Source organism: Bacillus rossius, chromosome 1 (genome assembly GCF_032445375.1).
Source record: "Bacillus rossius redtenbacheri isolate Brsri chromosome 1, Brsri_v3, whole genome shotgun sequence".
NCBI lineage: Eukaryota > Metazoa > Arthropoda > Insecta > Phasmatodea > Bacillidae > Bacillus > Bacillus rossius.
In genome coordinates this window covers 268,689,336-268,713,931 of record NC_086330.1, presented here as the reverse complement: position 1 = coordinate 268,713,931, position 24,596 = coordinate 268,689,336, and the positions used below count along the sequence as shown (strand labels likewise).

At 45.6% G+C, this 24,596-nt stretch overlaps 1 protein-coding gene across 1 annotated transcript in view; it reads left to right on the top strand.

Annotated features, from left to right (window-relative positions):
* Positions 1–23,894, top strand: part of LOC134527589 (BMP-binding endothelial regulator protein) — a 367,253-nt gene extending 343,359 nt beyond the window's left edge. Inside the window, exons 11-12 of the mRNA XM_063360406.1 lie at positions 3,794–4,027; positions 22,066–23,894. Of these exons, the coding sequence (XP_063216476.1) occupies positions 3,794–3,968 (175 nt within the window). The 3' untranslated portion in view covers positions 3,969–4,027; positions 22,066–23,894. The remainder of the gene's footprint in view (positions 1–3,793; positions 4,028–22,065) is intronic.
* The last annotated feature ends 702 nt before the right edge of the window (positions 23,895–24,596 follow it).

The window sequence follows — 24,596 nt, the reverse complement described above, 5'->3', positions numbered from 1 at the left end:
ATCTTTACCGACTTTAACGTCGAACTCGATGGAGGATGTACCATCGACTACGGGAACCATGACGTCAGCGTCGACGATGTTGGAGCATATTCCGTTGGCAACGCCTCTGACAACACTGGAGGAGACTTCGATATGTGCTGTTCCACCATCAGCTGAAGTTTCTTCAGCATTGAATACTTCAATTAATTTAGAGCGTACTTCGCATCAGTGCAAATACTGTGGCGCATCATTTACTATCACCTCAAATGCTCGCTGACATGAAAGAAGCGGTTGTTCTAATAATGTTCAAAGAATACACTTTCAGTGCAATAAGTGCAATAAACTAATTTCACGTCTCGATAGCTTACATCGTCATTATAAAAAATGCTCCGAGACGTATAATGAACATGGTTATTGATTTGACTCATGTGTTGTACCGGCTAATGAGACTATATAAGTGATATGAACTTCAGTCCGTCTCTGGCTGCGGTGATGAACGGATCGGATAGACATTTAAAGTCATGTAAAAGGCTTAGTCCGTACAATAAGAAGACTGTTTGAATCGAGGAATCCAAACGGCTTTAGTAATTTGTCAGTGTTTTTTTTGTACCTGTAGTAGTGTAGTATGTATGTAATAAAAGGATTTTTTAAAAGAACTTGTGGTGTTTTTATTTTCTCAAACCTAACACTTTCTTAGTATTTTTTTAAATTAAAGTTGTTTTGTATCTGCCAGGTATCGAACCAAGGACCTTAGTCGATCTAATCAATCATTATATGGATTACAAATTTATTTAATGAATTTTGAACTTTTTCCCGAATCTCTAGCATTAAAATTACGAATTTACAATATGGTGGTCTGTCCTCTGATAGGATGATGGTAGAAGAGGATTTAGAGTCTCTTTACGAATGTTGAACATGGTTTATTGAAATTATTTTTTTTACAGAAATTAAACATTATTGCATCGGTCGGGTATCGAACCAAAGACGGGAATCCATTGAATCATTTTGTAAGTTAATGAGTGATTTATTTAATTAATTTTGGAATTTTTCCTGAATTTCTAGCTAAATATTTACGGATTTACATGATGGTGGTCAAATTTCAAGATGGCGGGTGTCACAGTAATAAATGATTACTGCACTCTAGCGGGTAAGAATTAAACTAACATGTCATCAGCGCACTCTCGCCGACGAAAACAAGATGGTGGTCTCCAGCAACGAAGACAAGATGGCGGACATGACGTCATACTAGGTGACGATATATATGCTTTGAAAAAAAGTGGTGGGAGTCAGTCTGCCTGCAGCCACCATTGAGGAAGGAGCCTGTCGCCATTTTTAATTTTTTTTTTGCACCTGTCGGGTTCAAACCGGGGACTCCGAGCTCCGTGTCGTAAATGAATGTTTTTAAATATTTTTTATTAAATTTTTTTATTTGAATTTTTTTTAAATTTTTAAAAAAAATTTCATTAAAATCGGATGATAAATAAAAAAATTTTAAGATGGCGACCGTAACGAAAATTGCAACGGTGACGTCATCATCCAATATGGCTGCCATGGCATCCTAGTTTTCAAGGTCAGGACCTCGGCGGCTTAGAGCGGCTAGCTCTTAGGAGTTTTAAGCCGCTTTTAGGAATTAGGGTTCTTTCTAGGGCAAAACGACTTTTGAGGATTTTCTAAATCCTGATTTTTGAATTGAGGAATTTTTTGAGAATTTTTGGCGGAATTTTTTTCCACAGAAATGGACATTTTGGCGAATTTTGAGGAATTTTGGGCAAATTTTGCCCAATTTTGTCGGATTTTGACACATTTTTAAGGTCAAAGGTCACGGTGACAACTATCCAAGATGGTCGCCGTGACGTCACAATCCAATATGGCGGTTCGGACACACAGCTCCACACCCAGAACCCAGTGCCAGTTCCGGTCAACCTATACTACTATCATAAATCTATAACATATTCCAAATTTTTTTATTGTAAAGAAATAAAGTGTGAAAGAGCCTTTCAGTACTCGCCAGTGATGTGTAATTATCTAACCTCGGTAACGAGAATTTTATGTGTTCTCAGGTTGCAAATAAACATATAATACAAAACTCAGACACGAAATTTAACGCAGATTCCTTGAAAATAATGCCGAACATGATGAATATATGAAAAGTATAAATTTTAGTCCAAACGGTAAAAATGTTTCCCCTTTATAAAACCTAACTATAATTGTTTTTAACAAGATGGTACTATTGGTTTCTCAGGGCTAGCCGAACAACAACCGAAAGCGTCACATGTAAATGCATCAATGCTGAACATGTGATATCCCTCAGGACCGGAATTATCATCGCCTGCGTTTTTGAGGTTATGCTTGTTAAGGCGCGTGGAGTGTGAAATTATAGTAGGCACCAGGAATTCCATAAAATAAGCGCGCATTAAACAACGCAAATTTTACTTCTTGAAAGTCCACGCGCATGCATACAGAAACTTCTATAGTCACGAACCGTGCATGTATCGCGAACATTGGGGGATGCACTAAGCGTTTTGGTGTGCCAAAGTAAACTTCGTGGCAGTGAAACTATCTTGAAATACATTTTATAAACTTAAATAGTCATGACAAAAAATAATAGCAACTTTAAAAATGCCTGTAATTTGTAAGCCAGGAAAAATGTTTTGGGATATTTATGTCATCAAATATACCTAGTTAACAATCTGTTTTTTTTCTCTAAAGCATCTTTTAGGTATTTTTGAAACTAAAAGTTATAGTTCAATAGATAAATTAAAACAGATTTAATCTAAAAAAATTATAAATGCATTTTAAAGAACTAAGTATAAGTATTTTTGTTTTTTCTTAAACGACAGAAATCATTTTGTAAATACATCCCACAAACAAACCTTGAACCTTATCGAGTCAACATTTAAGATTCAACAGAAAAAATTCCTAAGGCTGGGCATTGAACTTCATTTTTGACAATAATTTTATTAAAATAATGCCTGTTTTGTTAAAATTCACTAAACAGCTAATACTATAAAGTTTCTGCACCGTTCAAAGAAATACTTTTAAGGCATTACTAAATATTTATCTTAAATATTTTTAAATACATATTACAACACCAAGTTTGTATAAGTTTTTAATATTTGTTTTTGCCTAAACGAATTAGATCAGTCTAAATACTTTATACATACAAAAATCTGAAGGTTACTGATCTGATTCAAAATTATTATTTGATATCTACTATTATATTTTAGTGTTATTAAAAAAGGTAACAAAAAATTCCAGCGACAAAATTTTAACCACGTCCCTTGAGGTTACCAATCGCGTGCTTTAAAACTTGGCTACTAGGCGATTTAGAAAATTAGGGAATATGTTATAAAAAGTGGAATGCTAATCTTCTTAGGGATTTTAAAACTTGAGATTACTTTTACTATGACTATTTTATTTTACTAAATATATTCCAGGATAGTTTCACTATCAAACATTTATATTTCGCACACCAATAACTTTGGCATGTACCCCAATGTTTACAAAAGTGACTATATATTGGTTTATGTTTCTACACGCGGGTCCGCTATTTTTGATCAAATTACCGTTCGTCGAAATACGTTCCATTTTCCGAAATTACACCTACCAAATGCTGCATACCAAGAGCAAATATGTTTACACATAAAAAAAAAAGCACATGGTTTGTAGAAGAATGTTTTTTTCCCCTTGAATACTAATTAATTAATGGTTTATTTGTATGCTAGTATGGCCGTTCCAAGTTAATGTCAGGAATAGGACTAATCAGTACCTGTAACTGTCAACAGATGTAGCTGTGAGCGTGTCCTGCTTGCAGGTCCTGCATGGTGGACATGTGCGAGTGCCCGAACGCCCGCTGCTACTGCGACTCGTTCACGGCGTACGCGCACGAGTGCCGGCGGCTGGGCGTGAAGCTGAGCGACGAGTGGCGGAGGGAGGCCAAGTGCCCGAGCGGCTGGGCGCGCGTCAGGCCGGCGCCCAGGTCTCGCTAGAGCCCGGCCGCGAGCCGCACTTGCTAGTCATCTCCAGTCTCCTTTACCTTCTGCAGTAGGTGAGTCACTGTCACAGGAGACACTAGTGAGGTATTAGAATGCCCAGGTCTCGCTAGAGCCCGGCCGCGAGCCGCACTTGCTAGTCATCTCCAGTCTCCTTTACCTTCTGCAGTAGGTGAGTCACTGTCACCGGAGACACTAGTGAGGTATTAGAATGCCAAGGTCTCGCTAGAGCCCGGCCGCGAGCCTCACTTGCTAGTCATCTCCAGTCTCATTTACCTTCTGCAGTAGGTGAGTCACTGTCACCGGAGACACTAGTGAGGTATTAGAATGCCCAGGTCTCGCTAGAGCCCGGCCGCGAGCCGCACTTGCTAGTCATCTCCAGTCTCCTTTACCTTCTGCAGTAGGTGAGTCACTGTCACAGGAGACACTAGTGAGGTATTAGAATGCCCAGGTCTCGCTAGAGCCCGGCCGCGAGCCGCACTTGATAGTCATCTCCAGTCTCCTTTACCTTCTGCAGTAGGTGAGTCACTGTCACAGGAGACACTAGTGAGGTATTAGAATGCCCAGGTCTCGCTAGAGCCCGGCCGTGAGCCGCACTTGCTAGTCATCTTCAGTCTCCTTTACCTTCTGCAGTAGGTGAGTCACTGTCACAGGAGACACTAGTGAGGTATTAGAATGCCCAGGTCTTGCTAGAGCCCCGCCGCGAACCGCACTTGCTAGTCATCTCCAGTCTCCTTTACCTTCTGCAGTAGGTGAGTCACTGTCACCGGAGACACTAGTGAGGTATTAGAATGCCCAGGTCTCGCTAGAGCCCGGCCACGAGCCGCACTTGCTAGTCATCTCCAGTCTCCTTTACCTTCTGAAGTAGGTGAGTCACTGTCACCGGAGACACTAGTGAGGTATTAGAATGCCCAGGTCTCGCTAGAGCCCGGCCGCGAGCCGAAATTGCTAGTCATCTCCAGTCTCCTTTACCTTCTGCAGTAGGTGAGTCACTGTCACAGGAGACACTAGTGAGGTATTAGAATGCCCAGGTCTCGCTAGAGCCCGGCCGCGAGCCGCACTTGCTAGTCATCTCCAGTCTCCTTTACCTTCTGCAGTAGGTGAGTCACTGTCACCGGAGACACTAGTGAGGTATTAGAATGCCCAGGTCTCGCTAGAGCCCGGCCGCGAGCCGCACTTGCTAGTCATGTCCAGTCTCCTTTACCTTCTGCAGTAGGTGAGTCACTGTCACCGGAGACACTAGTGAGGTATTAGAATGCCCAGATCTCGCTAGAGCCCGGCCGCGAGCCGCACTTGCTAGTCATGTCCAGTCTCCTTTACCTTCTGCAGTAGGTGAGTCACTGTCACAGGAGACACTAGTGTGGTATTAGAATGCCCAGGTCTCGCTAGAGCCCGGCCGCGAGCCGCACTTGCTAGTCATGTCCAGTCTCCTTTACCTTCTGCAGTAGGTGAGTCACTGTCACAGGAGACACTAGTGAGGTATTAGAATGCCCAGGTCTCGCTAGAGACCGGCCGCGAGCCGCACTTGCTAGTCATGTCCAGTCTCCTTTACCTTCTGCAGTAGGTGAGTCACTGTCACAGGAGACACTAGTGAGGTATTAGAATGCCCAGGTCTCGCTAGAGCCCGGCCGCGAGCCGCACTTGCTAGTCATTTCCAGTCTCCTTTACCTTCTGCAGTAGGTGAGTCACTGTCACAGGAGACACTAGTGAGGTATTAGAATGCCCAGGTCTCGCTAGAGCCCGGCCGCGAGCCGCACTTGCTAGTCATCTCCAGTCTCCTTTACCTTCTGCAGTAGGTGAGTCACTGTCACCGGAGACACTAGTGAGGTATTAGAATGCCCAGGTCTCGCTAGAGCCCGCCCGCGAGCCGCACTTGCTAGTCATCTCCAGTCTCCTTTACCTTCTGCAGTAGGTGAGTCACTGTCACAGGAGACACTAGTGAGGTATTAGAATGCCCAGGTCTCGCTAGAGCCCCGCCGCGAGCCGCACTTGCTAGTCATCTCCAGTCTCTTTTACCTTCTGCAGTAGGTGAGTCAATGTCACAGGAGACACTAGTGAGGTTATTAGAATGCCCAGGTCTCGCTAGAGCCCGGCCGCGAGCCGCATTTCCTAGTCATCTCCAGTCTCCTTTACCTTCTGCAGTAGGTGAGTCACTGTCACCGGAGACACTAGTGAGGTATTAGAATGCCCAGGTCTAGCTAGAGCCCGGCCGCGAGCCGCACTTGCTAGTCATCTCCAGTCTCCTTTACCTTCTGCAGTAGGTGAGTCACTGTCACCGGAGACACTAGTGAGGTATTAGAATGCCCAGGTCTCGCTAGAGGCCCGCCGCGAGCCGCACTTGCTAGTCATCTCCAGTCTCCTTTACCTTCTGCAGTAGGTGAGTCACTGTCACCGGAGACACTAGTGAGGTATTAGAATGCCCAGGTCTCGCTAGAGCCCGGCCGCGAGCCGCACTTGCTAGTCATTTCCAGTCTCCTTTACCTTCTGCAGTAGGTGAGTCACTGTCACAGGAGACACTAGTGAGGTATTAGAATGCCCAGGTCTCGCTAGAGCCCCGCCGCGAGCCGCACTTGCTAGTCATCTCCAGACTCCTTTACCTTCTGCAGTAGGTGAGTCACTGTCACAGGAGACACTAGTGAGGTATTAGAATGCCCAGGTCTCGCTAGAGCCCCGCCGCGAGCCGCACTTGCTAGTCATCTCCAGTCTCCTTTACCTTCTGCAGTAGGTGAGTCACTGTCACAGGAGACACTAGTGAGGTATTAGAATGCCCAGGTCTCGCTAGAGCCCCGCCGCGAGCCGCACTTGCTAGTCATCTCCAGTCTCCTTTACCTTTTGCAGTATGTGAGTCACTGTCACAGGAGACACTAGTGAGGTATTAGAATGCCCAGGTCTCGCTAGAGCCCCGCCGCGAGCCGCACTTGCTAGTCATCTCCAGTCTCCTTTACCTTCGGCAGTAGGTGAGTCACTGTCACCAGAGACACTAGTGAGGTATTAGAATGCCCAGGTCTTGCTAGAGCCCCGCCGCGAGCCGCACTTGCTAGTCATCTCCAGTCTCCTTTACCTTCTGCAGTAGGTGAGTCACTGTCACAGGAGACACTAGTGAGGTATTAGAATGCCCAGGTCTTGCTAGAGCCCCGCCGCGAGCCGCACTTGCTAGTCATCTCCAGTCTCCTTTACCTTCGGCAGTAGGTGAGTCACTGTCACCGGATACACCAGTGAGGTATTAGAATGCCCAGGTCTCGCTAGAGCCCCGCCGCGAGCCGCAGTTGCTAGTCAACTCCAGTCTCCTTTACCTTCTGCAGTAGGTGAGTCACTGTCACCGGAGACACTAGTGAGGTATTAGAATGCCCAGGTCTCCCTAGAGCCCCGCCGCGAGCCGCACTTGCTAGTCATCTCCAGTCTCCTTTACCTTCTGCACTAGGTGAGTCACTGTCACAGGAGACACTAGTGAGGTATTAGAATGCCCAGGTCTTGCTAGAGCCCCGCCGCGAGCCGCACTTGCTAGTCATCTCCAGTCTCCTTTACCTTCGGCAGTAGGTGAGTCACTGTCACCGGAGACACTAGTGAGGTATTAGAATGCCCAGGTCTCGCTAGAGCCCCGCCGCGAGCCGCACTTGCTAGTAATCTCCAGTCTCCTTTACCTTCTGCAGTAGGTGAGTCACTGTCACAGGATACACTAGTGAGGTATTAGAATGCCCAGGTCTTGCTAGAGCCCCGACGCGATCCGCACTTGCTAGTCATCTCCAGTCTCCTTTACCTTCTGCAGTAGGTGAGTCACTGTCACCGGAGACACTAGTAAGGTATTAGAATGCCCAGGTCTCGCTAGAGCCCCGCTGCGAGCCGCACTTGCTAGTCATCTCCAGTCTCCTTTACCTTCTGCAGTAGGTGAGTCACTGTCACCGGAGACACTAGTGAGGTATTAGAATGCCCAGGTCTCGCTAGAGCCCCGCTGCGGGCAGCACTTGCTAGTCATCTCCAGTCTCCTTTACCTTCTGCAGTAGGTGAGTCACTGTCACCGGAGACACTAGTGAGGTATTAGAATGCCCAGGTCTCGCTAGAGCCCCGCTGAGAGCCGCACTTGCTAGTCATCTCCAGTCTCCTTTACCTTCTGCAGTAGGTGAGTCACTGTCACCGGAGACACGAGTGAGGTATTAGAATGCCCAGGTCTCGCTAGAGCCCCGCTGCGAGCCGCACTTGCTAGTCATCTCCAGTCTCCTTTACCTTCTGCAGTAGGTGAGTCACTTTCACCGGAGACATTAGAATGCCCAGGTCTCGCTAGAGCCCCGCTGCGAGCCGCACTTGCTAGTCATCTCCAGTCTCCTTTACCTTCTGCAGTAGGTGAGTCACTGTCACAGGAGACACTAGTGAGGTATTAGAATGCCCAGATCTCGCTAGAGCCCGGCCGCGAGCCGCACTTGCTAGTCATGTCCAGTCTCGTTTACCTTCTGCAGTAGGTGAGTCACTGTCACCGGAGACACTAGTGAGGTATTAGAATGCCCAGATCTCGCTAGAGCCCGGCCGCGAGCCGCACTTGCTAGTCATTTCCAGTCTCCTTTACCTTCTGCAGTAGGTGAGTCACTGTCACAGGAGACACTAGTGAGGTATTAGAATGCCCAGGTCTCGCTAGAGCCCGGCCGCGAGCCGCACTTGCTAGTCATGTCCAGTCTCCTTTACCTTCTGCAGTAGGTGAGTCACTGTCACAGGAGACACTAGTGAGGTATTAGAATGCTCAGGTCTCGCTAGAGCCCGGCCGCGAGCCGCACTTGCTAGTCATTTCCAGTCTCCTTTACCTTCTGCAGTAGGTGAGTCACTGTCACAGGAGACACTAGTGAGGTATTAGAATGCCCAGGTCTCGCTAGAGCCCGGCCGCGAGCCGCACTTGCTAGTCATGTCCAGTCTCCTTTACCTTCTGCAGTAGGTGAGTCACTGTCACAGGAGACACTAGTGAGGTATTAGAATGCCCAGGTCTCGCTAGAGCCCGGCCGCGAGCCGCACTTGCTAGTCATGTCCAGTCTCCTTTACCTCCTGCAGTAGGTGAGTCACTGTTACAGGAGACACTAGTGAGGTATTAGAATGCCCAGGTCTCGCTAGAGCCCGGCCGCGAGCCGCACTTGCTAGTCATGTCCAGTCTCCTTTACCTTCTGCAGTAGGTGAGTCACTGTCACAGGAGACACTAGTGAGGTATTAGAATGCCCAGGTCTCGCTAGAGCCCGGCCGCGAGCCGCACTTGCTAGTCATTTCCAGTCTCCTTTACCTTCTGCAGTAGGTGAGTCACTGTCACAGGAGACACTAGTGAAGTATTAGAATGCCCAGGTCTCGCTAGAGCCCGGCCGCGAGCCGCACTTGCTAGTCATGTCCAGTCTCCTTTACCTTCTGCAGTAGGTGAGTCACTGTCACAGGAGACACTAGTGAGGTATTAGAATGCCCAGGTCTCGCTAGAGCCCGGCCGCGAGCCGCACTTGCTAGTCATGTCCAGTCTCCTTTACCTTTTGCAGTAGGTGAGTCACTGTCACAGGAGACACTAGTGAGGTATTAGAATGCCCAGGTCTCGCTAGAGCCCGGCCGCGAGCCGCACTTGCTAGTCATCTCCAGTCTCCTTTACCTTCTGCAGTAGGTGAGTCACTGTCACCGGAGACACTAGTGAAGTATTAGAATGCCCAGGTCTCGCTAGAGCCCGGCCGCGAGCCGCACTTGCTAGTCATCTCCAGTCTCCTTTACCTTCTGCAGTAGGTGAGTCACTGTCACAGGAGACACTAGTGAGGTATTAGAATGCCCAGGTCTCGCTAGAGCCCGGCCGCGAGCCGCACTTGCTAGTCATCTCCAGTCTCCTTTACCTTCTGTATTAGGTGAGTCACTGTCACCGGAGACACTAGTGAGGTATTAGAATGCCCAGGTCTCGCTAGAGCCCGCCCGCGAGCCGCACTTGCTAGTCATCTCCAGTCTCCTTTACCTTCTGCAGTAGGTGAGTCACTGTCACAGGAGACACTAGTGAGGTATTAGAATGCCCAGGTCTCGCTAGAGCCCCGCCGCGAGCCGCACTTGCTAGTCATCTCCAGTCTCCTTTACCTTCTGCAGTAGGTGAGTCACTGTCACCGGAGACACTAGTGAGGTATTAGAATGCCCAGGTCTAGCTAGTGCCCGGCCGCGAGCCGCACTTGCTAGTCATTTCCAGTCTCCTTTACCTTCTGCAGTAGGTGAGTCACTGTCACAGGAGACACTAGTGAGGTATTAGAATGCCCAGGTCTCGCTAGAGCCCGGCCACGAGCCGCACTTGCTAGTCATCTCCAGTCTCCTTTACCTTCTGAAGTAGGTGAGTCACTGTCACCGGAGACACTAGTGAGGTATTAGAATGCCCAGGTCTCGCTAGAGCCCGGACGCGAGCCGCACTTGCTAGACATCTCCAGTCTCCTTTACCTTCTGCAGTAGGTGAGTCACTGTCACAGGAGACACTAGTGAGGTATTAGAATGCCCAGGTCTCGCTAGAGCCCGGCCGCGAGCCGCACTTGCTAGTCATCTCCAGTCTCCTTTACCTTCTGCAGTAGGTGAGTCACTGTCACCGGAGACACTAGTGAGGTATTAGAATGCCCAGGTCTCGCTAGAGCCCGGCCGCGAGCCGCACTTGCTAGTCATCTCCAGTCTCCTTTACCTTCTGCAGTAGGTGAGTCACTGTCACCGGAGACACTAGTGAGGTATTAGAATGCCCAGGTCTCGCTAGAGCCCCGCCGCGAGCCGCACTTGCTAGTCATCTCCAGTCTCCTTTACCTTCTGCAGTAGGTGAGTCACTGTCACCGGAGACACTAGTGAGGTATTAGAATGCCCAGGTCTCGCTAGAGCCCGGCCGCGAGCCGCACTTGCGAGTCATTTCCAGTCTCCTTTACCTTCTGCAGTAGGTGAGTCACTGTCACAGGAGACACTAGTGAGGTATTAGAATGCCCAGGTCTCGCTAGAGCCCCGCCGCGAGCCGCACTTGCTAGTCATCTCCAGACTCCTTTACCTTCTGCAGTAGGTGAGTCACTGTCACAGGAGACACTAGTGAGGTATTAGAATGCCCAGGTCTTGCTAGAGCCCCGCCGCGAGCCGCACTTGCTAGTCATCTCCAGTCTCCTTTACCTTCTGCAGTAGGTGAGTCACTGTCACAGGAGACACTAGTGAGGTATTAGAATGCCCAGGTCTCGCTAGAGCCCCGCCGCGAGCCGCACTTGCTAGTCATCTCCAGTCTCCTTTACCTTTTGCAGTATGTGAGTCACTGTCACAGGAGACACTAGTGAGGTATTAGAATGCCCAGGTCTCGCTAGAGCCCCGCCGCGAGCCGCACTTGCTAGTCATCTCCAGTCTCCTTTACCTTCGGCAGTAGGTGAGTCACTGTCACCAGAGACACTAGTGAGGTATTAGAATGCCCAGGTCTTGCTAGAGCCCCGCCGCGAGCCGCACTTGCTAGTCATCTCCAGTCTCCTTTACCTTCTGCAGTAGGTGAGTCACTGTCACAGGAGACACTAGTGAGGTATTAGAATGCCCAGGTCTTGCTAGAGCCCCGCCGCGAGCCGCACTTGCTAGTCATCTCCAGTCTCCTTTACCTTCGGCAGTAGGTGAGTCACTGTCACCGGATACACCAGTGAGGTATTAGAATGCCCAGGTCTCGCTAGAGCCCCGCCGCGAGCCGCAGTTGCTAGTCATGTCCAGTCTCCTTTACCTTCTGCAGTAGGTGAGTCACTGTCACCGGAGACACTAGTGAGGTATTAGAATGCCCAGATCTCGCTAGAGCCCGGCCGCGAGCCGCACTTGCTAGTCATGTCCAGTCTCCTTTACCTTCTGCAGTAGGTGAGTCACTGTCACAGGAGACACTAGTGAGGTATTAGAATGCCCAGGTCTCGCTAGAGCCCGGCCGCGAGCCGCACTTGCTAGTCATGTCCAGTCTCCTTTACCTTCTGCAGTAGGTGAGTCACTGTCACAGGAGACACTAGTGAGGTATTAGAATGCCCAGGTCTCTCTAGAGCCCGGCCGCGAGCCGCACTTGCTAGTCATGTCCAGTCTCCTTTACCTTCTGCAGTAGGTGAGTCACTGTCACAGGAGACACTAGTGAGGTATTAGAATGCCCAGGTCTCGCTAGAGCCCGGCCGCGAGCCGCACTTGCTAGTCATTTCCAGTCTCCTTTACCTTCTGCAGTAGGTGAGTCACTGTCACAGGAGACACTAGTGAGGTATTAGAATGCCCAGGTCTCGCTAGAGCCCGGCCGCGAGCCGCACTTGCTAGTCATGTCCAGTCTCCTTTACCTTCTGCAGTAGGTGAGTCACTGTCACAGGAGACACTAGTGAGGTATTAGAATGCTCAGGTCTCGCTAGAGCCCGGCCGCGAGCCGCACTTGCTAGTCATTTCCAGTCTCCTTTACCTTCTGCAGTAGGTGAGTCACTGTCACAGGAGACACTAGTGAGGTATTAGAATGCCCAGGTCTCGCTAGAGCCCGGCCGCGAGCCGCACTTTCTATTCATGTCCAGTCTCCTTTACCTTCTGCAGTAGGTGAGTCACTGTCACAGGAGACACTAGTGAGGTATTAGAATGCCCAGGTCTCGCTAGAGCCCGGCCGCGAGCCGCACTTGCTAGTCATGTCCAGTCTCCTTTACCTCCTGCAGTAGGTGAGTCACGGTCACAGGAGACACTAGTGAGGTATTAGAATGCCCAGGTCTCGCTAGAGCCCGGCCGCGAGCCGCACTTGCTAGTCATGTCCAGTCTCCTTTACCTTCTGCAGTAGGTGAGTCACTGTCACAGGAGACACTAGTGAGGTATTAGAATGCCCAGGTCTCGCTAGAGCCCGGCCGCGAGCCGCACTTGCTAGTCATTTCCAGTCTCCTTTACCTTCTGCAGTAGGTGAGTCACTGTCACAGGATACACTCGTGAGGTATTAGAATGCCCAGGTCTCGCTAGAGCCCGGCCGCGAGCCGCACTTGCTAGTCATGTCCAGTCTCCTTTACCTTCTGCAGTAGGTGAGTCACTGTCACAGGAGACACTAGTGAGGTATTAGAATGCTCAGGTCTCGCTAGAGCCCGGCCGCGAGCCGCACTTGCTAGTCATGTCCAGTCTCCTTTACCTTCTGCAATAGGTGAGTCACTGTCACAGGAGACACTAGTGAGGTATTAGAATGCCCAGGTCTCGCTAGAGCCCGGACGCGAGCCGCACTTGCTAGTCATCTCCAGTCTCCTTTACCTTCTGCAGTAGGTGAGTCACTGTCACCGGAGACACTAGTGAGGTATTAGAATGCCCAGGTCTCGCTAGAGCCCGGCCGCGAGCCGCACTTGCTAGTCATCTCCAGTCTCCTTTACCTTCTGCAGTAGGTGAGTCACTGTCACAGGAGACACTAGTGAGGTATTAGAATGCCCAGGTCTCGCTAGAGCCCGGCCGCGAGCCGCACTTGCTAGTCATCTCCAGTCTCCTTTACCTTCTGCAGTAGGTGAGTCACTGTCACCGGAGACACTAGTGAGGTATTTGAATGCCCAGGTCTCGCTAGAGCCCGGCCGCGAGCCGCACTTGCTAGTCATCTCCAGTCTCCTTTACCTTCTGCAGTAGGTGAGTCACTGTCACAGGAGACACTAGTGAGGTATTAGAATGCCCAGGTCTCGCTAGAGCCCGGCCGCGAGCCGCACTTGCTAGTCATCTCCAGTCTCCTTTACCTTCTGCAGTAGGTGAATCACTGTCACCGGAGACACTAGTGAGGTATTAGAATGCCCAGGTCTCGCTAGAGCGCGGCCGCGAGCCGCACTTGCTAGTCATCTCCAGTCTCCTTTACCTTCTGCAGTAGGTGAGTCACTGTCACAGGAGACACTAGTGAGGTATTAGAATGCCCAGGTCTCGCTAGAGCCCGGCCGCGAGCCGCACTTGATAGTCATCTCCAGTCTCCTTTACCTTCTGCAGTAGGTGAGTCACTGTCACAGGAGACACTAGTGAGGTATTAGAATGCCCAGGTCTCGCTAGAGCCCGGCCGCGAGCCGCACTTGCTAGTCATCTTCAGTCTCCTTTACCTTCTGCAGTAGGTGAGTCACTGTCACAGGAGACACTAGTGAGGTATTAGAATGCCCAGGTCTTGCTAGAGCCCCGCCGCGAACCGCACTTGCTAGTCATCTCCAGTCTCCTTTACCTTCTGCAGTAGGTGAGTCACTGTCACCGGAGACACTAGTGAGGTATTAGAATGCCCAGGTCTCGCTAGAGCCCGGCCACGAGCCGCACTTGCTAGTCATCTCCAGTCTCCTTTACCTTCTGAAGTAGGTGAGTCACTGTCACCGGAGACACTAGTGAGGTATTAGAATGCCCAGGTCTCGCTAGAGCCCGGCCGGGAACCGCACTTGCCAGTCATCTCCAGTCTCCTTTACCTTCTGCAGTAGGTGAGTCACTGTCACAGGAGACACTAGTGAGGTATTAGAATGCCCAGGTCTCGCTAGAGCCCGGCCGCGAGCCGCACTTGCTAGTCATCTCCAGTCTCCTTTACCTTCTGCAGTAGGTGAGTCACTGTCACCGGAGACACTAGTGAGGTATTAGAATGCCCAGGTCTCGCTAGAGCCCGCCCGCGAGCCGCACTTGCTAGTCATCTCCAGTCTCCTTTACCTTCTGCAGTAGGTGAGTCACTGTCACAGGAGACACTAGTGAGGTATTAGAATGCCCAGGTCTCGCTAGAGCCCCGCCGCGAGCCGCACTTGCTAGTCATCTCCAGTCTCCTTTACCTTCTGCAGTAGGTGAGTCACTGTCACCGGAGACACTAGTGAGGTATTAGAATGCCCAGGTCTCGCTAGAGCCCGGCCGCGAGCCGCACTTGCTAGTCATTTCCAGTCTCCTTTACCTTCTGCAGTAGGTGAGTCACTGTCACAGGAGACACTAGTGAGGTATTAGAATGCCCAGGTCTCGCTAGAGCCCGGCCACGAGCCGCACTTGCTAGTCATCTCCAGTCTCCTTTACCTTCTGAAGTAGGTGAGTCACTGTCACCGGAGACACTAGTGAGGTATTAGAATGCCCAGGTCTCGCTAGAGCCCGGACGCGAGCCGCACTTGCTAGTCATCTCCAGTCTCCTTTACCTTCTGCAGTAGGTGAGTCACTGTCACAGGAGACACTAGTGAGGTATTAGAATGCCCAGGTCTCGCTAGAGCCCGGCCGCGAGCCGCACTTGCTAGTCATCTCCAGTCTCCTTTACCTTCTGCAGTAGGTGAGTCACTGTCACCGGAGACACTAGTGAGGTATTAGAATGCCCAGGTCTCGCTAGAGCCCGCCCGCGAGCCGCACTTGCTAGTCATCTCCAGTCTCCTTTACCTTCTGCAGTAGGTGAGTCACTGTCACAGGAGACACTAGTGAGGTATTAGAATGCCCAGGTCTCGCTAGAGCCCCGCCGCGAGCCGCACTTGCTAGTCATCTCCAGTCTCTTTTACCTTCTGCAGTAGGTGAGTCAATGTCACAGGAGACACTAGTGAGGTTATTAGAATGCCCAGGTCTCGCTAGAGCCCGGCCGCGAGCCGCATTTGCTAGTCATCTCCAGTCTCCTTTACCTTCTGCAGTAGGTGAGTCACTGTCACCGGAGACACTAGTGAGGTATTAGAATGCCCAGGTCTAGCTAGAGCCCGGCCGCAAGCCGCACTTGCTAGTCATCTCCAGTCTCCTTTACCTTCTGCAGTAGGTGAGTCACTGTCACCGGAGACACTAGTGAGGTATTAGAATGCCCAGGTCTCGCTAGAGCCCCGCCGCGAGCCGCACTTGCTAGTCATCTCCAGTCTCCTTTACCTTCTGCAGTAGGTGAGTCACTGTCACCGGAGACACTAGTGAGGTATTAGAATGCCCAGGTCTCGCTAGAGCCCGGCCGCGAGCCGCACTTGCTAGTCATTTCCAGTCTCCTTTACCTTCTGCAGTAGGTGAGTCACTGTCACAGGAGACACTAGTGAGGTATTAGAATGCCCAGGTCTCGCTAGAGCCCCGCCGCGAGCCGCACTTGCTAGTTATCTCCAGACTCCTTTACCTTCTGCAGTAGGTGAGTCACTGTCACAGGAGACACTAGTGAGGTATTAGAATGCCCAGGTCTCGCTAGAGCCCCGCCGCGAGCCGCACTTGCTAGTCATCTCCAGTCTCCTTTACCTTCTGCAGTAGGTGAGTCACTGTCACAGGAGACACTAGTGAGGTATTAGAATGCCCAGGTCTCGCTAGAGCCCGGCCGCGAGCCGCACTTGCTAGTCATCTCCAGTCTCCTTTACCTTCTGCAGTAGGTGAGTCACTGTCACCGGAGACACTAGTGAGGTATTAGAATGCCCAGGTCTCGCTAGAGCCCGGCCGCGAGCCGCACTTGCTAGTCATCTCCAGTCTCCTTTACCTTCTGCAGTAGGTGAGTCACTGTCACCGGAGACACTAGTGAGGTATTAGAATGCCCAGGTCTCGCTAGAGCCCGGCCGCGAGCCGCACTTGCTAGTCATCTCCAGTCTCCTTTACCTTCTGCAGTAGGTGAGTCACTGTCACAGGAGACACTAGTGAGGTATTAGAATGCCCAGGTTTCGCTAGAGCCCGGCCGCGAGCCGCACTTGCTAGTCATCTCCAGTCTCCTTTACCTTCTGCAGTAGGTGAGTCACTGTCACCGGAGACACTAGTGAGGTATTAGAATGCCCAGGTCTCGCTAGAGCCCGGCCGCGAGCCGCACTTGCTAGTCATCTCCAGTCTCCTTTACCTTCTGCAGTAGGTGAGTCACTGTCACAGGAGACACTAGTGAGGTATTAGAATGCCCAGGTCTCGCTAGAGCCCGGCCGCGAGCCGCACTTGCTAGTCATCTCCAGTCTCCTTTACCTTCTGCAGTAGGTGAGTCACTGTCACCGGAGACACTAGTGAGGTATTAGAATGCCCAGGTCTCGCTAGAGCCCGGCCGCGAGCCGCACTTGCTAGTCATCTCCAGTCTCCTTTACCTTCTGCAGTAGGTGAGTCACTGTCACAGGAGACACTAGTGAGGTATTAGAATGCCCAGGTCTCGCTAGAGCCCGGCCGCGAGCCGCACTTGCTAGTCATCTCCAGTCTCCTTTACCTTCTGCAGTAGGTGAGTCACTGTCACCGGAGACACTAGTGAGGTATTAGAATGCCCAGGTCTCGCTAGAGCCCGGCCGCGAGCCGCACTTGCTAGTCATCTCCAGTCTCCTTTACCTTCTGCAGTAGGTGAGTCACTGTCACAGGAGACACTAGTGAGGTATTAGAATGCCCAGGTCTCGCTAGAGCCCGGCCGCGAGCCGCACTTGCTAGTCATCTCCAGTCTCCTTTACCTTCTGCAGTAGGTGAGTCACTGTCACCGGAGACACTAGTGAGGTATTAGAATGCCCAGGTCTCGCTAGAGCCCGGCCGCGAGCCGCACTTGCTAGTCATCTCCAGTCTCCTTTACCTTCTGCAGTAGGTGAGTCACTGTCACAGGAGACACTAGTGAGGTATTAGAATGCCCAGGTCTCGCTAGAGCCCGGCCGCGAGCCGCACTTGCTAGTCATCTCCAGTCTCCTTTACCTTCTGCAGTAGGTGAGTCACTGTCACCGGAGACACTAGTGAGGTATTAGAATGCCCAGGTCTCGCTAGAGCCCGGCCGCGAGCCGCACTTGCTAGTCATCTCCAGTCTCCTTTACCTTCTGCAGTAGGTGAGTCACTGTCACAGGAGACACTAGTGAGGTATTAGAATGCCCAGGTCTCGCTAGAGCCCGGCCGCGAGCCGCACTTGCTAGTCATCTCCAGTCTCCTTTACCTTCTGCAGTAGGTGAGTCACTGTCACCGGAGACACTAGTGAGGTATTAGAATGCCCAGGTCTCGCTAGAGCCCGGCCGCGAGCCGCACTTGCTAGTCATCTCCAGTCTCCTTTACCTTCTGCAGTAGGTGAGTCACTGTCACAGGAGACACTAGTGAGGTATTAGAATGCCCAGGTCTCGCTAGAGCCCGGCCGCGAGCCGCACTTGCTAGTCATCTCCAGTCTCCTTTACCTTCTGCAGTAGGTGAGTCACTGTCACCGGAGACACTAGTGAGGTATTAGAATGCCCAGGTCTCGCTAGAGCCCGGCCGCGAGCCGCACTTGCTAGTCATCTCCAGTCTCCTTTACCTTCTGCAGTAGGTGAGTCACTGTCACCGGAAACACTAGTCTCGCCAGAGCCAGACCGCAGTGTCTGGCCACGCGTCACATCCACTTTTCTTTATATTCTTTGGGAGGTATGTCAAAGTGGAGTAAGTATAATTATAACGTGTTCGCAAACTGCGATGCATAAATTGAATGGGTGGCAGTAAATACCGAAACAAGCAACTTTTGTTGAAAGAGCATATGTTAGAACCATAACCCTGCTTAGTTATAGATGCCAACATTAGCGCGCCAAATTTGATTTTGACGGGCTTCAGAGGACTGGCTGAGAGGACGTGCGATTGCAGCACAGTGCAGTTCTAACGCTCTGCAGGAAGCATAAGACAAGCCAGGCTCAGACGTTCAGAGTTAGTCAAATGCACTAGTAACCACAACTACATGGTCTACGCAAAAGTGAAGCGAATGTAGATATTTGTTGTGATTGTTGTAAATTTTCTGTAATAAGAGTTTGAATAACTCAATTTGGAATTATATTATAAAAATGTATGATATTCGTTACAATTTGTTTCTCTAACATGTGCGTAGTCAGGATTTGTGGAGAGCGAAGGGTAGGGAGGCCGAAGGAAGCCATCAGAATATATTTTGCCTGGCATGTGTTAGGGGTATATAATAGTATCCTCCCCTCCCCCCCCCCTCCCCCCCCCCCCCGGGAAGCTGATTAGCCGGGTGTCCTACCCCAAAAACTTTTATAATTTGATTTTGAAAACGAACTTTTTAGCTATTTTGGGACCATTTTGTGATTTTTCAAAATCTGATATTTTTAAATGAAAATCGCCACTTAATGAAAGTTAGACCCTTAGATTACCACTGCTGATGATTATGTCCCACCTATTCCACAATTTTTTATATTCGGTTGTCCTTATTTGAACCATATTTTATTAATTTTAAGCTCACTGCTAAGCTACATTAATACTCATAAAATAAAATCACAAAACTATAGTTCACTTTGCTATAGAGCTCAAATACTACTGATTACATTCACATTCAATAACTACACCGACTCACCGAATGACTATGAACAGGTTGAAACTGCGCATACACAAAAGGCAGACGAACAGCCATTGTTGTCTAAAAATAAACCTCAGTTAAAGAAATATAAAGCTTCATCATACTCTAAACTATTTATCATACATTTAATACTAAATTATTAAATCCAATTTTTTACATACGCCATTGCAATTTTGCACTGTTTGTCATGGAAAGAAGTCAATAAATCAAAATTTAAAAAATGAAAAATAAACCCACAGGGAGCAAGTCTATATAAGCTGATGTCGAGCAGATGGACTAAACAATGAACCTGTACGGGTATTGCGGACAACACAACGACATCACAGACGAATACATTCAAACTTGGAATATCAGACAGCACAAGAGTTCCGTAGAAGGAATTTAGTCATTAAAAAATAACAGCACATAAAAAAACACAGTGAGATAACTACCACGACGGTTTCAACAAGAACAGGAACTGCAGACAGACAACAAACCTGGAAAAGGCAGCAAACATATGAACCAAATTATGGAAATAAACAGGTACTATGGACAAAACAACAATAGCACCGACGTATAACAGTAGTTTTCTAATGATAAAACAGTTGCTACGTTTCGGAATCTGGCATCTGTTCCCGTCATCAGGCACAAACAGACTGATTTATTTCTTATTTTGAATTGTTGTTTTTCTTCCATGACAAACAGTACAAAACTGCAATGGTTTGTGTCCAAAAAGTTGTATTGAATCAACACTCCTCATTGCATGAATCATTTAAAGAACTTAAGTACTAAATGTTGCAAAATGCCAAGAATAGTAGTAGTAGGGCATTTCCCACTTCCAACGTAAGCGGGTGGCGATGTTGAAGAGGGGGCAGGAGGGAGGTTTGTGCCAATATGGCGCAAGAATCCTCTCTTCCCCTAATCATGCTTCCTGTTGGAGCGACAGAGTGCGTTATGGTCGCCCGAAGAGGTAAAAGCTAACCAGCTGTCTATGTGTAATACATCATAATTTCAATAAGATGTTCAAATAGGTCATTAAAGATTAATATTAGTACAACAATCCAACAAACACAAAGAAGAATTAAATACAAATCAGATTCGATGCTTGACTTTATGTTAAACTGGCTAATTACCCGCGGCTTCACTCGTACAATTTCAGAATATATATCGCTAAAATCTTACCATTGAAAAAAGTATGTGATTAATCCAAACATTTTTACTAAATAATTAGATATAATAATTGTCAGGTGCATGAATGATTTATTTTATAACGTAACCGATTAACAATTATATTTTTTGAAGAAATTATAAGTAGGCATATTTAATTTTTATTATTTAATAATTGTCTGATTTTATAACTTCTGTTTCAGAGTGTTCGAAGATATTTTTAACTTGAAATCACACCTTTTTATTTCATAAGGTACAAAAATTAAAAAACTTTTAAGTTGCACCTATAATATTTTAACTAAGTTTACGCCATATTTTACGCTGACTTTTGTATTTACTATGGCTAGAGCCTAATTAAAATAATTAAATAATCTCGCCTTATTACAAATATTTTCCATTATTTATGGATATGTGATACAATCGTTTCTTTATTTGAAATGTTGAGTATTATCCAACGTATTACTGGATTCTTAGTTTGCTTAGTATTACTTAAACCAAATTCCCACATTTTTTACCCCTCTCCTCTTTTCCCACAGGAATACCAATGTAAATATTAAGAGCTATGTAAATAAGGCAATATCTATTAACCAGAGAAGAACCAAACACGTTTATTTTTTATTTTTACCGCAGATGTAAACTCCAAAATAATTATAATAAACTTATATTTTTATTATGTATCAAAATTTATCTTGCCAATGCTGATTTAAAGCATTTTACAACTTCTTTATTTTTAAAATAATATTTGGAAACTTTGCTCTCATTACCCAGTTCATAGTTAATCTATGTATGAACGTGAAATATTCTATTACTGGTTATTTGAAGTTTAATCTTTTCTCTTGAAGTTAAAGCTAAATTCGGTGATATAAACATTAATCTTAAAACCATACTCACTCTTTTTCACCCATTAGGGGTTGCCTTCCACAAAATAAAAAAATAAAAATGTGGTTCGTATTTTTCGTAGTTTATTATTGGCAACCAAAATCATTTATTAAGCTTAATTAAATTTGGAGCTATAATAAGTAATCTTAAAAATATACTTACCTACTCCTTTTTTACCCCTTAAAATTCAAATTTCGCAAAATATAACAATTTATTGTGGTTGGTAGTTATCATATGGTCATTCAAAGTACCCAAGTTCATCTTCATTTAATTAAATTCCGAGAAATAATTATTAATCTTTAAAACATACTAACCCCTAATTCACTCATTAGATGTTGAATTCCGCAAAATATAAAAAAAATTGTTCTACGTTTTTGCATTTTTATTGGGGGTACCCAATGTCTTTAATTATGCTTGAATAATTTCAGAGATATAATTATTTACCTTAAAATATTATTTACCTTTATTTCAACCCCTTAGGGGTGGAATTCAGTTATTATATATAGTCCAGTTTTTAAGTTAACTAAAAAGCTTTCTAATAAAAAAATAATCAAAATTTGTCAAGTAATTTTCGATTGATGCTCGAAAAAACAGACCAACTGACACAAATTAAAAAAAAAAACGTTTTTTGAGTTCTCAATAATGTAACTAGCCATTTCCAATGTTTTTTTTTATTTCATCCAATGTACACACGTTTTGTCTCGAAGAGTTTTACTATTAGTATGGATTATAATAATAAATGTAATAATAAGAAACTTGAAATGCTTGACACGTAATTTTTTTTGAAGAAACAAAATAAAAATCAACATGAAAGGGAGGGGGAGAGGCGAGGGAATAGCCTCTCCCACCCCTTCCTACTGCACACTCAATCTGCGATGTGATGTTTTCACTGCTGAATGTGAATTGTGAGTATCGCCTGGTGGATGTAATGTATTTGTTTGCTTTACACTGTTACAGTATTGCGTTTGCTGACACGGACCAAGTTGGAAAAGGATGTCGCAACACGCAACATGTATTGTGTCGTAATTCTCCGTCTCCCAGTATTCTGCTGTTGTTACATTATGTCTTTTGAGCTGGTTCTCATGTGACATAGAGGTAACTGACGTTTGCACGGAAGAAATATTTACAATTGTAACAATACTGTGTTGTTTTCGAATAGTATTGCCATTAATGTAATTTTTAAAATATATTTTTGTGCTGCATTGATTGCATTAAAAAAAATCTTAACTTATTGACTGTTTACAACACGGTAGAGTGAATACCACTCTTGTAATGTATATTTCATAGTATCTAGTTTGATAGTTGCAACTGGTGATTATTATTAACTTTAAAAGAAAAATACACCCACAGTTGTAGTTTAAAAAAACATGACACTGTTTGCTTGAATCAGTTTACTGTTACTGAAAAAATGGTTGAGAATGAATTTCAAAGATGTGACATGGAAATTCCACTCACATGCAATCACAAAACTTTACCAAAGATAGTACAATTGCCACGCTTAATTGGAATTAAAGCTTATTGTTCACTGATACGAAGATCTGCTTGATTAATTTATGTAAAAACTCTTTATAGGCCTTGTTAAGTTATGTTAAAATGTTTGTGCACATTGCATTTGTAAATATGAGAACAATTTATATTAAATGCTTTATGTAATTATTGTAGTTAGATATATTTTAGCAATTTGATAGTTTAATAATATAGAATGTCTGAATAGTTTCATAACAAAGTATAGTCACTTACTTAACTTATGAATATGAATTTGTGTACATAGAGTTGATAATGGTAATGTTGAAACTTAAAACACAAAGTGGCAAACTACTATGCATCGTAACCACAGTTACATTTTATTTTTGTACTATAATATGATTTATTTACTTAAAACTTTTATTTTCATAGTAATAAACACCTAATTTCATATCGAAATAAAATTTTAAATGTTGATATTGCAAATAAATTTGCAAAAAAATTTTTTTGACAATGTTTATTTTTTGGTTACATACAAGAAGCAGAAATGTAAATTATGAAAACAAATTAAATTTGATTTCAGGCCTACTGCACATTTGTTTTTGCGAACTAGCACAGCATAATATTTTTAAGATATAAATATATATTTCACTAATACTTTCAACTTTCGGAGATTTATATCATACAGTTTTGTAATGACTTGCTGTTAAAAATTACTCGTGAGTCCCATTTTTACTGATTTTATGTTTGCCATTATCAACAATAATTAACATTCTCATTTTACCACTCAACGATCTCTTTATCAATGCATTTAAAAAATTAACAAAAGAGTTTTAAATATGATGTATACTAGTGTACAGATTAGTGACAGAATTTAGATTTTTTTGTGCATGCCTGAGAGATGTATATTTTAAAGTTATCTGTTCCTATTTTTATATATTAAATACAGTTTCAGGTATTATGAGTAAATATTATGTAATAATATGAATAATTAAATAAACAATTTTTTTTATTATTCTAAGATGCATGCAATGTGTTGTTTTTTGACCGGTGGTCAAATGTATAATAAATAATAATTTATTTAATTATTGTTATGAACAGAAAAGTATTATAGAAACATATTTTCTAATTGAATATTATTTTTCGAAAAAAAAAGTTTTTATAGCCTACCTGCATTTCTAATAATCAATGCTATGTTTCATGCCATATTTGAACAACTAAATCACATCGAAGATTGATTTTGAAATGTGTTTGATAAATTAAGACAATGATAAAACCAACACTGTATAATTAAATAAAGTATATGTGTAAAAAATTTGGATTAAGTGGTTTATTAAAGTATTTAGAGTCGGTTTACCATCACATTATTATAATTTTTATAATCAATTCTACTGAAATACCTAAATGGCCCATTAATAAAGGTTAAAAATAAATTATGTCAAAACAAAAATTTTGCGTAGCGTGGATAAAAATTAATGTCCCATGTTCTTTGTTTCAACGAATTTCTTCCGGAGGACCATAAATATAATAAGAGTCTGATTTAGTGAATACAACTATGACAACGACACGATAGCCATGTACAAATCAAACGACCAGTATGTACGCGGCCCGCCATTTTTCCGAACTGTTTATAAGACACGCAAAAGGGGCACAAGTAACACTTCACACAACAAGGACATAAGTTACAAAGTCCGAACATTCCAACTAATATCCCCTCTCAACCCACTAGTATTAATGATTTTATAAAATAGTTATAATCCAACATGAGAGCATGCTCTTCAATCCTCGTTCCCTCCCGACGAACAAGTTATTAGGTATGAATTCAGAAAAAAATAGGGTCCAGCGATGAGAGATTGTTTTCAAATCCACATTCCTCCTCCTAAAACAAGAGTATTTAAGATTCAGAAAGAAGGAAAAAGTTCATCGATCAGCATTTTCTTCAATTCATATACCCTTCGTAAGAAACAAATATTTAAAATTTTAGAAACATTATAAGTCCAGTGATGAACTTTTTGTAGCTTCAT